The 14,606-nt window shown below is 62.3% G+C and overlaps 2 protein-coding genes across 2 annotated transcripts; one reads left to right on the forward strand and one right to left on the reverse strand.

Annotated features, from left to right (window-relative positions):
* Nucleotides 1-875: 875 nt before the first annotated feature.
* Nucleotides 876-7,500, reverse strand: LAMTOR1 (late endosomal/lysosomal adaptor, MAPK and MTOR activator 1). The gene is made up of 5 exons (XM_055703139.1): nucleotides 7,345-7,500; nucleotides 4,962-5,107; nucleotides 3,846-3,923; nucleotides 3,156-3,282; nucleotides 876-1,513 (listed from the first exon to the last, which is right to left on the reverse strand). The coding sequence occupies exons 1-5, from the start codon at nucleotides 7,384-7,386 to the stop codon at nucleotides 1,421-1,423; spliced, it is 486 nt and encodes a 161-aa protein (XP_055559114.1). The 5' UTR covers nucleotides 7,387-7,500; the 3' UTR covers nucleotides 876-1,420.
* A 3,318-nt stretch (nucleotides 7,501-10,818) lies between these two features.
* Nucleotides 10,819-14,517, forward strand: TOMT (transmembrane O-methyltransferase). The gene is made up of 3 exons (XM_005445939.3): nucleotides 10,819-12,084; nucleotides 13,463-13,659; nucleotides 13,932-14,517. The coding sequence occupies exons 1-3, from the start codon at nucleotides 11,430-11,432 to the stop codon at nucleotides 14,250-14,252; spliced, it is 1,173 nt and encodes a 390-aa protein (XP_005445996.3). The 5' UTR covers nucleotides 10,819-11,429; the 3' UTR covers nucleotides 14,253-14,517.
* Nucleotides 14,518-14,606: the final 89 nt, after the last annotated feature.

Here is a 14,606-nt window from a genome sequence, read left to right on the forward strand (position 1 = left end):
CACACAGGAAGGGCCCTGCCCCACAGTGGGCGATGCCAGCCCAGGCGGACCCCCTAGCTCACCCCTCCCCAACTTCAGCCGCATCAGCTCCATCCAGGGTGGGTCCAGCAAGGTCCCCGCTCCCCCCACAGGAGCCTCCAAACCCCTTCTGTACTGGAGGACCCTCTCCCCCGAGCTGCTGACAGAGGCAGACAGCGGCTCATGCAGTTGTTTTCTACAAAATAGGACCCTGGGGTAGCCATGGAGGTGGACCCCACCCCACAGATCAGACCCAGACAGCAACACAAGGGCTAGCGGTGGCACAGGACTGCCCAGAGGTATGGGGATGCACTGGCAGCGGTGCAGCCACGCTCAGCCCCCTACCCTATGGCATACCTGGGTGGCACAACCGGACCTTGCAGCTCCCACATGCCGCTCTGCTCAGCCCCAAGAGTGGGGAGAAGCCATGGGGCCACATCTGATCCCACACGCTGGGATGGAGGAGACACCAGAAAGCCCCCCCAGCCTCCCTGTACCACCAGCAGCTGTCCAGAGCTGCCTCCAGCCCCAGCTCACCCTGTCTTGCTGTATGGGGCTGGGGGCATCAGCACACCCTGCCCACCCCCAAAGCATTTGCCAGAAGCTGGTCCAGTGGGTCCCAGTAACCAGCTGGGAGATTAGAGGAAGGCTCCAGGGACTTTATCCAGAGCACAGAGCAAACTCCATAACCAGAACACAGAAAAGCAAGTCCTGTCCCTTAACAGGGGCACATCCTTCCCCAAACCCCCTGTACCTGCTCCCAGGAAGGGCAGGGGGACATGGGTGTCAGCACAGCTCCCCCAGGGCTCTCCCACTGCATCCACGCTGCGGTTGGTGCAGAACAACGGAGACAGGTGCTGGATAAACATGATTTTATCTACTGTGGCCAAAAATAATAATTAAAAAAAACCAAAATAAAGGTCCAAACATGTAAAAATGAGTAGAAAGGGTGTCAGACGCCACTAAGTCCCACGCAGAGAGTCACATCTGCAGCAGCCTGACTCTGGCACCCCTTGGTTCCTGCCCACCCTTCTCAGTGATACGGCACATGGTGCTGACCCGTGCCGGGGTGCCCCCGCGTTGGCATTCCCTTTGTGGTCATCCCTGTGCAATGTGGCGTCTGGCAAAATGCAGCCCCCTCCCCACACACACCCACCCATGAGGAAGAGGAGGAGAAAGCCTCTGAGCAGCACCAGCAGGTACCGCTGCAGGGCTGACATGCCGGCAATGGGCATCTTGGTGAATAGTAGGAAATCGGGTGTCTGTACAAGTTCTGTTGTGGTGCCATGGGGAGGGAGGGAAGGAGAGGAGAAAGGAAAAGAAACAAACAAAAAAGACAAGGAAGGGGAAAAAACAAAAAGCAACCCAAAAATCGGTGAAGCTGTGGTGCTGTGGGGTGGGCTCAGGGGATGCCAAACTGTACAACCAGTTCTTCTTTGGCGTCAACGCGGATCTGTGAGAGTGCGCTGAAGGCGTAGGCAGCTATCCGGGACACCTGTGGGTGCAAGCGTAGCAGCCAGCGTCAGCTCTGGCGAGCATGGTTATCCCAAAGAAAAGCCCACAGAGCAGCAGGCCTGGAGGCCCCAGCACATGCCACAGCAGCGGGGCACCAGCCCCAGGTGTTTAACATTGCTCAGAAGCAGGACAGGAGGGGGAAGCACCCCCCACCCTGCAGCCCTCCCACCCCTGGCGGTGCCAGCCCACCCGCAGGACAGGGAACATTTGCGCTCCCCAAAGGTCCCTGTTGCCAGGGCTGCACTGGGGCAGGGCTGTGCCCCAGGGAGACACTGCAGCAGCAGCCCCCTCCCCGACGCAGGGCTCCGGGTCAAAATGCTTTCAAAACCCTAAAACCAGGCTTTTGTTCTCAGAGTGGAGGCTGTGCCAGCAGGGCCAGACCTGTCCCTAAGTCAGCCCTGTCCCTGGGAGAAGCCATGACATCTCAGTCCACCCCACAGTCAACGGGAAAGCTGGGCTGCCTGGGCAGCTCCTGGCACAGCGGCTCGCTGCAGGTAAGTACAGGCAGGTGAGCTTGCCACAGTGGGAGAACGTGCCCTCTGAGCAGGACCCACAGCTGTTCCCAAGATCCAGCCTGGCAGAAAGAGCAAGACAGAGGCCGACTGGCAGAATCCTGCCTGCCGGCAGCTCCTTCCTGCCTCCACAAGCTCAGGCCTGGCTATGTCCCACCCTGGGAGGTCCCTTGGCAGGGCTGCTCTGCTTGCTGGGACATGCCTGGATACCAGCCTGTCTGCCTTTGGGAAGGGGTTTTTGGCAGCACAGGGACAGTCTCCTCTCCCTGCATCCTTCAATACTCAAATGCCCCGGGTAAGGAGGAAGCTCGATGAGCAGAACAAGCTGCAGCGAGGTTTTTGTACTGGGCTGCTCCCAGGTGCTGGCAGAAGCCACAACACCTCAGCCAGCCCCACAGCCAGCAGGAAAGCCGCAGCTTTCAAGTCCCGTCACTCTGAGAACTGGCATATGGTTTAAGAACCAGCCCTTGCCAGCAGGGAACAGGGACAGCCAGCCTGCCAACAAACCTGGGCCTCGCCAGTGCTAAAGTGGCAGCTCCTGCCTCTGAGGAAAGAGTGTTTCCCCAGCAGCCCCCTCCTTAAAGCAGCAGGAGGTCTCCCTGGGAGCAAAGCTGTCTGTGCTGCAAAACACCCTCCTGCTGTAAATGATGTTCTGAAGGGACTGGAAGGAGTACAGAGCCGCAACCTGCATGCAGTTACTGCTCTAGAGATGTGTGACTGGGCTTTGCCTTCAGCACTAACAAGCCCTTACAGGGCTGCCTGAAACTTGGGATGTTTCTGCATTGCCCACCAGCACTGTGACTCCCAGCACCACACTCACCGGAGCCCTGGCACAGCCCATGCTCAAGCCCATGGTGCCTGTGCTCCTCTGGCGAAGATGCACCAAGCTAAAGACAGAAGGGGCCACCAGGACCTGCCTGGGATCCCCAGCACAGCCAGGCGGCCGCAGACGAACTGAAACAGTCGCTGCCACAATTGCCAGGGCTCCCAGCGAGTGGAGACAGCACTGCTTCTACAGGACCAGGACACTTCAGCTCCCACATCTTCATGGAACATCAAGGTGGGGCCAGGAAGCAGCTGTAGGGCAGAGCTCCCCCCAGCCCCTCTCACCTGCTGCAGGTCTGCAAAGGGGACGGGGTCACTGGCGAGTACTTGGTGCGGTTGGTTGGTCAGAGACGGCAGCAGCGGGAGCTTCTTCCAGTGAGTCAGGTTGTTGCTCAGCATGGCCAGGCGCGTGCTGCGGTAGGGAGAGCAGCTAGGGTCAGCACTGGCACCGGCAAGGAGCACGCCAGCCTGCCGCAGGGAGCAACGGGACACTGGGAGACCCAGGTTCAGCAGAAGATGCGTGCTGCATTTCCAGGCACAAGCACCACCAAGAGGGAACCAGGGAGAGCCGCGCTGCATCACTCCCAGCATCCATCCCCTCTCCAACCCCCGATGTAGGAGGATAAGGGAGCTTCCAGCTCTCCAACACAGGCGCCTTTCAAGCGGGAGCAATCACATCCAGCTACACGCCATCTGCTCTGAGTGCCAGGAGGAAACACAGGAGCCCTTTGTGCGTGGCTGCCCTTGCCAAGCCCGTAGCCGGGACGAGGCCTCTGCCCACTGACACCGCCACGGGCCTCACCCAGCAGTGCCAGGGGGTGGAGAAGAGGAGCGAGGCCAAGCACCACCTCCCTGGATGCAGGGAGCCCTGTGACACACTGAGTTTACTCTCCCAAAGCCAAACCCCCAAGGCCTGGCCTGGGGACACAGCTTTGAGGGGCTGCAAGCATCCCAAGGGAGCAGGGCAGGTCCCACCTGTACTGCCTGGCTCTGTCCATGTACTCGTGCTGCTCCATGCCCTGGGAATCAGCTGCTGACACGTCGATGATGTTGCTGTGGAGACACAAGACAGCAGGTCCCACTGCAGGCTTGTCACTCCCCCCGAGCCCCCTCCGCATCTCAGGCAAACTAAGCACCCTCCAGTGAAGGTGCCAGGACTTCAGCTCCCTAAGATGAACAGCCTGGGACTGTTAGGAGGCCAGACTCACAGCATGGATGCAGCCAGCTGGACACCAGTGTGCCAGGCTGGAGCAGCTTCTTGCTGGGAAGGAAACACCAAGACTATTTGCCTGCAACTGCCCCGAGGCCGATGCAGCCAAAGGCACAGAGTGCTGGGGGCTTTGGTCCACAGCCTCCTGCGGTGTGGGCTGGCCTGTACCCTGCGGACCTCGGCACACAGCCACATGGGGAAGGAGGCTTCACCATGCCATAAGGGCTATGAGGATTAAGCGTTTGGCAGCCATCCTGAGAGCCCTGGTACCAGGCCCCGGGCTCAGAGAGGAGCTGGACACTCACCCAGGTCCATGCCACAGCCTGGCCGCATGCCCCACACCTTTCCCCCCCACCCACAAGCAGAGTAGCACTCAGGGCTGCTGTGACACCACGTGTCACACACATACCAGTTGCCACTGGCCCCTCTGTGCCAGGCAGGGCCCATACGCAACCCAAAGCCCCCCCGTCAGACAGGCAGGGCACAGCCCCCACCCCACATTTCCCCCACCATGTTCAGGGTCAACCTCCCTGGAGAGGACAGAACACCCCATCCCCAGTGCTGGTGCCACCCAGTCCCCCTCTCTGCATACCCAAGGACTCGCTTTCCCAGCTGAGCAGCCGAGGGGTCACCTCACACCCGAGGTCTCATTTCTGCACCCCCATGGGGCTCAAATCAGAGGTAGGAGGTTGTCCACAGGCAGCCACTGCCAGAGCTCCCCCCTTTCTCTCAGCACCTACAGCCAGTTGCAGGCAGACCCCCGACAAAGCTGCCATGTCCCACAGTCATCGCTAGTTCCCAAGACATCCTGCCTGCCTGGCCACGGCACCTGCCCACCCCATCATGCTGCAGCACTGAGGTGGTTACGGCACAAGGCTTACATGGCCGTTTTGGCGAGGATGGAGGACAGCATGGCCTGCTCATCTGTGCGCGCTGATGGGAGGTTGTGGTAGCTCTGCTCTGCTCCATTCAGCACCTTGTTGGGAGGGCTGGACGCTGGTTCCAGCAGCCGCTTCGTCTCTTCTTCCTGGGGAAAAGGCAAGAGGAGAATCAGCCCCAGCTCCTTTGTGCCAGCAGCTTTCACCTCATAGGACAATGCAAGTCTTGCCATCAGCCTGCCGGGAGGACTCCCTGCACATCCCAGCATAACCCCAGCACAGCCCTGGCTCTGCTAAGGTGACATCCAGGCTCCTCTTTCCAGATCCCTTTGCTTTTTCCCAGCCAAAGCCTCCTGTGCCACAAAGGGAGGAAGCACAGCTGAAATCAGGTAGTGTGGTGGCAGCACATTTAGAGTAGCTAATCCTAGACAGGAGCCTACAGCCCTGCCTGCCCCCTCGGGCAAGCCAACACACCTAGCACCCCATGGCCAGGCAGCATGCGTCCCCTCAAAGGATCCCAACTGCCTGCTCAATGCACCAGCGCTGACCTGCCCAAAACCTGGTGGCTAATTAGGACATGCCCAGCGCATGCTCAACTGGCCTACACAGAACCTACCACAGTCTCATTGCCCAGCTGAGGGCCAGAAAGATCCCTGCCAGACTTTTGTGTCTGCCGGTGCTTATCTGGGCCATGTGAACCCCACCAGCTGCAGCCCAGGGGCACTGTGGGGCTGGGGGTGCCCAGAAGGGGCTCTCAACAGAGCAGAGCCGCAGGGCACATCCCTCCCCAGCTTCAGCCCAGGGAGTGCAGAGTGGTAGCTCAGGCCTTAATCCTCTGGCTTGGCCAAGCAGCAAGGCAGGAACTAGAAGAGCCTGGCAGGGCACTGATAGGCGTAAGTAACCAGGAGAGCAGGATATGCAGCATCCCAGGGTGAGTGAGGAGTGCAGTCACTCCTCTGCATGCCCTGTCAGTGGCATCTTCAGCTCCTCCCTGACCAGCAGCTCTCTCTCCCCTTCCTCCTGCTGGGAAACGCTGCTGCACTCCTCCAGCCAGGCCTCTCCCCTTCCCCACAGCCCATGCCAGAGAGCACCACGGCTTGGTCGCAGGCTAGGCTCCCCCAGGGACAAGCTGTCACAGACGAGCTCCCTGGCAGGGCACAGGCAGGGGCTGCCCACACTGCAGCTGCGGATTAAGTTTCTGCGGGACAGGTGACAGCCCCAATTTTGCAGCAGCTCCTCAGCAAGAGGCACCAGTGGGGACAGTCACACTGTCCCAGGAAGGAAAACCTGGCACCGTTCCCACCAGCACTGTGACTGTTTGGGACCCTGGGCTTAAACCTGCATCGGTACAGGGCATGCAGGGCCAGGGGTGGGGGGCTCCTCTTGCCCCATCCATCAAGCCCCCTACTCCTCCCACGCAGCCCCAGGGACACTGCATCTGGCTGTGTGCACTAGAACAGCAAGAGAAACTCAAGGAACGGGAGACACAAAGATGACTGTGGGCAGGAGAAGCTCCTGTAGACTGTTCTAGGAGAGAGGCCAGCCCTGGCTCTGTGGGGCCAGGGAAGGGCCATACCCCACAATGGGACACCAGCAGGGAGGTAGCACCCACAGGGACAGATGGTCGCAGGCACGGGGGAAACCGGCCACCACAAATTTACCAGGGTGGAGGGCAAGCACCGGGGCTGCTTCCAAAGGGCCTCTGCAAAGCAGAAATAACGGCAGGAGGGCAGCGCCAGGGAAAGGGGCTGGGCGGCAAGGGGCACGGCCCCAGCACCCCGCAGGTTTCTTTAGGGACTGTCACCCGTGGCTGTGGAACCAGCAGATGCAGCACCGAGGAGCCACGAGCAACGGCTCAGGCCTGCCCCGCACCGGGGGCGGGGTGAAGCCAGGCCAGGGTCACCGGCCTCCCCTTCTCCTGCCGCTGTCACGCCGGCGACATCACCAGGCACCACGCCGGCAGCCTGCCCAGGGCCTGCGGGCCGGGCAGCACCGCAGCGGGACCCAGGCGGCGGTGGGGTCAGACCCCACACACCCCGCAGCGGGGCCGGCAGGAGCGAGGAAGGCTGTCAGGCGCCGGCAGCGGGCCGCGGATGCAGGCCCCACGGCTGTCACGGACTCCTGAGGCCCGTCCCCGCGGGGTGGGGGGGGAGCAGGCGCTGCCCGCAGCCCACCCCGGCGGAGGCAGGCGGACACCCCCAGGCCCGCCCCCCTCGGGACGGAGACCCGCCGTTCGGTCCGGCTCGCCCCGCCCCGGCCAAGGGGAACCCTCCGCTCCGGAAGCAGGGCCGGTAGCGCCGCTTCCCCCCGCCCCGCCCAGCAATACTCGTCTCGGCCCCCGCCGGCCCGCAGACCCCCCGCCCTCCCCCCCCGGCGCGGGGCCCACCTGGTCGGAGGCCGAGGCCTCGCTGCTGTAGCAGCAGCCCATGCCGAGGCGCAGCAGGGCCGCCGCGCCCGCACCCCACCCGCACGGGCCCGCGCCGCACCGATCACGTGAGCGCGCGGCGGGCGGAGCCGCGGCGCTCCCCCGGCCAATCCCGTGACCCGACATCCCGTCACGTGGCAGGAGGGCGGCCAATGGAAAAAGAAGGGCCGAGGACTGGCCCGCCCCGCCTTAAAGGCGCCGCCGTCACGTGAAGGGCAACCAATCAGCGCGCGGGGTCGGGAGGCGGGGGCGGGGACGGAGGAGTGCGCAGGCGCGCAGGTCCCGCCCTCCCCCTCCGCGCCGCGCCCTCCGCCGGGAGCGCGCGCTGGGCGGTGTCACGTCGCGGCGTCACGCGGGCGGGGGCGGTGCCAACCACGGGCACGGGGGCGGGGGCGCGCGCCCCGCGAGGGAGCGTGCCGGGAGCGGGGGGGGCGCGCAGGGCGGCGGGGCTCCTAGTACCCCCAGTGCTCCCAGTGCCCCTAGTATTCCCAATGTCCCCAGTTCCATGCTGTGCCCCCAGTGCTCCCAATGCCCCCAGTGTCCCCAGTTTTCCCCCGTGCCCCCAGTGCTCCCAGTGTCCTCAGTTTCCCCCTGTGCTCCCAGTGCTCCCGGTGACCTTGTGTCCCCAGTTCCCCCCAGTGCTCCCAGTGCCCCCAGTATTCCCAATGTCGCCAGTTTTCCCCAGTGCTCCCAAGGTCCCCAGTTCCCTGCTGTGCCCCCAGTGCTCCCAATGCCCCGTGTCCCCAGTTTCCCCTTATGCCCCCAGTGCTCCCAATGCCCCCAGTGTCCCTAGTTTCCGCTTGTGCCCCTGGTGCCCACAGTGTACCGTTTCCCCCTCTATCCCCAGTGCTCCCAATGACTCCAATGTCCCTGGTGCTCCCAGTGCTCCCCATGCCCACAGTGTCCCCAGGTTGCCCCATGCCCCCACGTGGGGCTGTGGCCATGGCATGCCAAGACTGGGCCTTCCCCTTCCCACTTTGCTCCAGCTGGACCAGGAAATGGCTGGGGTGGCTGCTGGGGTGGGAATGGGGCCACCGGCCCCATGGGGGGGCCCAGGGGTGAGAGGAGCTGGCAGCTCAGCAGGGTGGGGAAACTGAGGCACGGCCAGGGCTGGGCTGGGAGTCCTGCATGCCCTGCCTGCCTGTGTGCCAGGCCTGCCCTGCACGCCCTGCCTGCTATGCCCCGCGTGCCCTGCGTGCATGCCTGCCTGCCCTGCCCACTCATTAAGGCCCTTCGAGTCATGGCTGGTGCCCAGGGGCTCGGCCCACTCCTCCCACTTGGCAGCCCCCTGCCCACACCCCTGGCGCAGGCAGCACCCCGGGCTGAGCCCAGGAGCCTCAGCACTGTGCTCTGCCTGCCAGGCCCTGCTGCCTGCAGCCGCCTGGGACAGCTGGGCAGGGGGCTCTGGAGAGCGTCTGCAGCCAGGATCTCAGTGGGTGTCCTGAGCCCCCCAAAAGCCCCCCAAAGCCATGAGCCCTGAGTCCGCTGAGCCTCCCAAACCACCTGAGCTCCCCAGATTTCTGAGGGCTGTGAACCCTGAGCCTCCCTGAGTCCCCCAAACCCTAAGCTGCCCCAAGGCCTAGACCCTGAGCCTGATGCGAGAAAATACAGTGAAAAGCCTAAAACTGTACAGGCAGGAGTTGCACAGATGACAGGAACTATCAACAGTCAGGCAGGAGCCTCATTAGCTGCGAGAAGGTCTGGAGCTCGGCCTGTGCAGCGCTTCAGAAGGGACGGTCAGTACAGGCGCAGAGGAGCTCCACAAGCATGTCCATCAGTAGCCTTCTGACAAGGACTTGCTAAGTGCTAAAAGAAAAACTGCTGAAGTTGTAAGGCTCGAGGGCACGAGGTTAAAATAGTTGTGGTAGGGGGAGATCCCGACCTCCTACTCAAGTGGCCCCCCCAAAGAGAGTGAACCCCTGCTCGGGGAGCATGCCCAGTAAAGTTAAAATGAACTGTACCTTCAAATTGAAGCGAGGAAGCAACTAACCAATAATTAGTTAGTAGTTAGTTAGTAGCTGTAGACTTTGGGCAGAACTAACCAACATATGTATAAATATGCATTGTGAGTGTTACAGTTGAATTTGAAATAACTAGAGTTCAAAATAAATTCACTAAGTATTTATTAAGGTAGGAAAGCAAAAAAAAAAAAAAACCCCCAAAAAAAACCCCAAACAGTGCACAGCGCTGGGCCGCCGAGGAGTCACAGCTCCATCCAGGCTCGCAAATTCCGACAAGTAACACAGCCCTTTTATCCTCAGCTTCAAGACCGGTTTAAGCAAACAGTTATGCTCTCAGTCCCGTAGCAAGAAGCTGTATATTACAAAACTAAACTATTTTTACACTAAAGTCTAGACGAAGACAAAGTTGTCATAGTAACATGAGATTATGGTTTAACATTGGCCTTGAGAAGGTACATCTCCACCTCATGGTTAACAGTTAACTCTCTTCTCACCAGACAAAACATTCTCAAATCTGTTGCAGCAAGATCATTCCTTTTGTTAAAAACCCCTTTGATCAGCAAATTACCCTTAGTTACTTATTACAGTGAGTACAACTGGGTGTGCAAGTCAGGAGGAGCGATCCCCCTTGCACCTGGCCCTGCAATAAACACACCCGCTTTATAACTTACCCCAAGTTATGGAGTTTAACTCTGCACGTCAAGCCGAGCTCCTCTGAGCCCCTCAAGCTGCCTGAGCCCCCCAAACTCTAAGCCTTCCAAGCCCTAAGCCCCCCAAGCCCTGAGTCCCCTGAACCCCCTAAAACACCTGAGCCCCTCAAGTACCTGAGCCCCTGAGTCTCCCAAGCCCCCCTGAACCCTCTGAGCCCCCCCAAGACCTGAATCCCCTGAACCCGTGAGCCCCCCAAGCCTGAGGATGTCCCTTTGCCCTCTGCAGCTCCCCTGCAGGTTTGGACATCCCCGTGCTGGGGGGGCTAAGCTGAGCTTCCCCCCTCCTCCAGCCCCAACCCTGCCTGCAGTTCCCTGCTGCTGGTGCTGGCAGCATTGCCAGGCCCATGGGGACCCCACTTGCCTGCACCCCCTCACCCCTTGCCCCGTGCCCACCCCCGCCACGGGGAGCCCTGGCAGCCCTGTGCAGCTTTCTGGGGGCTGCCGGCTCCCCCTGGGCCCATCGCTGCAGCGAGTGCCTCAGTGCTCAGCCCAGCAGGGTATCTCCCTCGCCCCAGCTGTGTGGGAGGCAGCTCCAGTGGGGCTGGGGGGACATGCTGGGGGAGGTCTTCAGGTACCTCCGACCCCCGCATGCAGTGAGAGGCTGGGGATGAGCCCCCGGGCTTGGAGCAGGGCTGGGCAGTCAGGGGTCCCCAAGGGGCACTGCCTGCAGCCACCCCCACCACAGCCCTGCCCCAAGCCCAGCATCCCCTGCCCTGGTCCAGCACCCACCCCCCAAAACCAGCACCCACCCCCTGGCTCCGGTGTGTACTCCCCCAGCCCCAGTATCAGGACCCCAGCCCCAGTACTGGGGCTCGAGCCCCAGTATCAGGCCCCAGCCCCAGTTTCAGGATCCCAGCCCCAGCATCAGGACCCAGTCCCAGTATCAGGACCCCAACACCAGTGACAAGACCCCAGCCCCAGTCCCAGTCCGCCAGTCCCAGCATCAGGATCCAGTATCAAGACCCCAGCCCTAGTAAGAAGACCCCAACCCCAGTCCCAAGACCCCAATCCCAGTGAACCCCAGTCCCGGGACCCCAATCCCAGTGACAGGACCCCAACCCTAGAGAAGGGATCCCAGCTCCAGGACCACTCCCACAGCTCAAGAGCCACCCGCAAGCACCAGCCTGGCCCTGTCCCCATGTCCCCAGCCCCTCAGCCGGGTAACCGGAGCCAGTGCTGGCTGTGACTAAGGTGACACCATCAATAATTAAGTGTGCAGCAGGGCTTGGCACTGCTCGCTGCCTGCTGCCTGTCTGCTGCCTGCAGAGTGGGGACAGGTAGGTGCCACCCCCCCCCCACCCTGTCCCCTTGCTGCAGCTGGGGACCCCCAACAGCTCAGGGTGCAGGGTGTGGGGCGCAAGATGTGGGGTGCGGGATGCAGGATATGGGGTGCAGGATGTGGGGCACGGGGGCAGCAAAGCTGGGCCAAGGTGAGTGTGAGGGGCTGTGCCAGGCATTGCCCCCCCCGAGCAGCCCCACAGCCCAACCCCCCAGGACCACTCAGCCCCAGCACAGGGGGCTCCCGGTGCCCCCACTGCCCCCAGAGCACCCCAGGGTGCCCTGGCCCAGCTCTGACCACAGCCCTGCAGCCCTGGGGGCCAGCAAATTGCCCCAGCAGCGCCAGAGCCCAGGGAGAGGCACTCCCAGAAGGTGCAGAGCACTGTCAGCTCATGGCATGAGTGAGAGCTGCAGGGCTAGCACCCTGGGAGGACCCCCCCACCCCAGCATGCCCTGTGGGGGGCCCTTTCCACAGCCTCACCCCTTCACCATGGTGTCACCGGCGATTGCCCTGGCCTTCCTCCCCTTCCTTGTCACCCTGCTGATCCGCTACCGGCACTACCTGGTGCTGCTGTACCGGGCAGTGCTGGTGGGCTGGCTGCGGGACCGGCTCACCGGCGTCCCACGGGAGCAGCGCGCCTTCCAGTACCTGCTGGCCCATGCCATCCCTGGGGACCCCCGGCACATCCTGCAGACCTTCGACCAGTGGTGCTACTGCTGCGAGCACCTCAGCAGCGTAGGGCCCATCAAAGGTGAGTGCAACCCTCACCCGCATGTGCTGCAGGGGTCCCTGCACCAGCCATGGCTGTGGCACCAATGGCATGGCCACAGCACCAATATTACCATGCCACCAATGGCATGGGGCCACTGCACCACTGGGGCAGCCATAGCATCATTGACACAGGCATGGGGTATCATTGGAATGGTTATGGCACCATTAGCACAGCCACACCACCAACGGCAGAGTCATGGGACCATCATCACAGCCATGGCATTGTTGGCATGGTCACAGCACTGCTGGTACAGCCATGGCACTGTTGGTTTGGCCATGGCACCATTGACTTGGCTGTGACACTGATGGTGTGGCCACGGCACCATTGACATGGCTGTGACACTGTCGGTGTGGCCATGGCACCATTGATGGGGCTGTGACACTGTCGGTGTGGCCACGGCACCATTGACATGGCTGTGACACTGTCGGTGTGGCCACGGCACCATTGACTTGGCTGTGACACTGATGGTGTGGCCACGGCACCATTGACATGGCTGTGACACTGTCGGTGTGGCCATGGCACCGTTGATGGGGCTGTGACACTGTCGGTGTGGCCACGGCACCATTGACATGGCTGTGACACTGTCGGTGTGGCCACGGCACCATTGATGGGGCTGTGACACTGTCGGTGTGGCCACGGCACCATTGACATGGCTGTGACACTGTCGGTGTGGCCACGGCACCATTGACATGGCTGTGACACTGTCGGTGTGGCCACGGCACCATTGACATGGCTGTGACACTGTCGGTGTGGCCACGGCACCATTGACATGGCTGTGACACTGTCGGTGTGGCCACGGCACCATTGACATGGCTGTGACACTGTCGGTGTGGCCACGGCACCATTGACATGGCTGTGACACTGTCGGTGTGGCCACGGCACCATTGACGGGGCTGTGACACTGTCGGTGTGGCCACAGCACCATTGACGGGGCTGTGACACTGTCGGTGTGGCCATGGCACCATTGGCATGGCTGTGGCACCACTGGTGCAGTCACAGCACTGTTGGGGTGGCCATGGCCACAACATCGCTGGCACAGCTGTGGCACTGCTGTTATAGGCCACGGCATTTATGGCACAGCTACAGCACTGCCAGCATGGTGGTGACACTGCCACCACAGTCATGGCACCACTGCCAGTGCTCAGCCCCCCCAGCATGGCTGGGGACAGGGGACAGGTGCTGTGGGAAGGGCTGACTCGGGGCACGTGGCACAGCTGCTCACCTCCTTCCTGCCACACTACACCAGACCTGCTGCCCCTCTCAGCGCTGTCCCCTTGCCCAGGGAAGGGGGGTCTGGGGGGTGCAGCACCCTGCCCCGCCCCTGCCCCCCAGTGCTGAGGCATCTGGGCCATGGCAGGGAGGATCGTGGAGCGGCTGCTCTATGAGCGGGCGCCGCTGCGGGTGCTGGAGCTGGGAACCTACTGTGGCTACGGCACAGTGCTGCTGGCGCAGGGGCTGCCTCCTGGTGCCCGCCTCTACACCGTGGAGTTGGACCCCCGCCACGCTGCCGTGGCCGAGAAGGTCATCCGCCTGGCCGGCTTCGACGAGCAGACGGTGAGCGCCCCACCTGGGAATGGGGAAAGGCCGGCTCTTCCCACCACTGCCAGAGAGGAGAGGGGTGGGGGGATGACACTGCCACCCTGTCCCACCTCACAGCTGCTGCTGGGTGGGACAGGGGGGAGCGGCAAGGCGAGATCCTCTCCCACATGGAGCTCTCGCCACCGCTCACTCCCCAACACCCCACGCAGCAGGGTGGGGGGAGGGCTGCAGGTGGTGGGTCAGCACCCCGGTACCACAAGGCAGGGGCTGAAGGGGCTGTGGCACAGGTGGAGCTAATCGTGGGCCCATCGGAGGAGGTGATCCCCCAGCTGAGGGAGAAGCATGGCCTGCTGAAGGCCAACTTCGTCTTCATGGATCACTGGAAGCGCTGCTACCTGCGGGACCTGCAGCTGCTGGAAACCCACCAGCTGCTGGCTGAGGGGGCCACCATCCTGGCTGACAACGTCCTCTTCCCCGGTGCACCCCACTTCCTGCAGTACGCCAAAACCTGTGGTAAATACCGCTGCAAGGTGCACCGCGCCAGCCTGGAGTACTTCCACGCCATCCCCGATGGCATCGCCGAGCTCTGCTATACCGGTAACCGCTGAGCCAGGCAGCGAGCTCGTGCCTTGTGGTGACCACGGGGAACACTGGGTCCCCGACTAACCACGCTCAGCTATAAACAAAGTCTCTGGAGGAAACGTGGTGGCTGCGGTGGTCTGTGGTGGGGGTGTGGCAGTGGGGGCAGTGCAGCAGGTGGGAAGAGGGGACCTCTTCCCGTACAACCTCCTGCCTGAGCCTCTTCCCTCTTACAGCCACAGAGAAACGTCTGCGTGAGACCCCAGGGAAGTGCAGTGGAAAGCCCGGCTCTCCCCAGAGACACAGACCCCCACCCAACCGCATGGCATCCCCGCAGCTCCCAGCACCCACCCCGGTGTGCCTCCGACACCAGATCCGAGGGC

Source organism: Falco cherrug, chromosome 2 (genome assembly GCF_023634085.1).
Source record: "Falco cherrug isolate bFalChe1 chromosome 2, bFalChe1.pri, whole genome shotgun sequence".
Lineage (NCBI taxonomy): Eukaryota > Metazoa > Chordata > Aves > Falconiformes > Falconidae > Falco > Falco cherrug.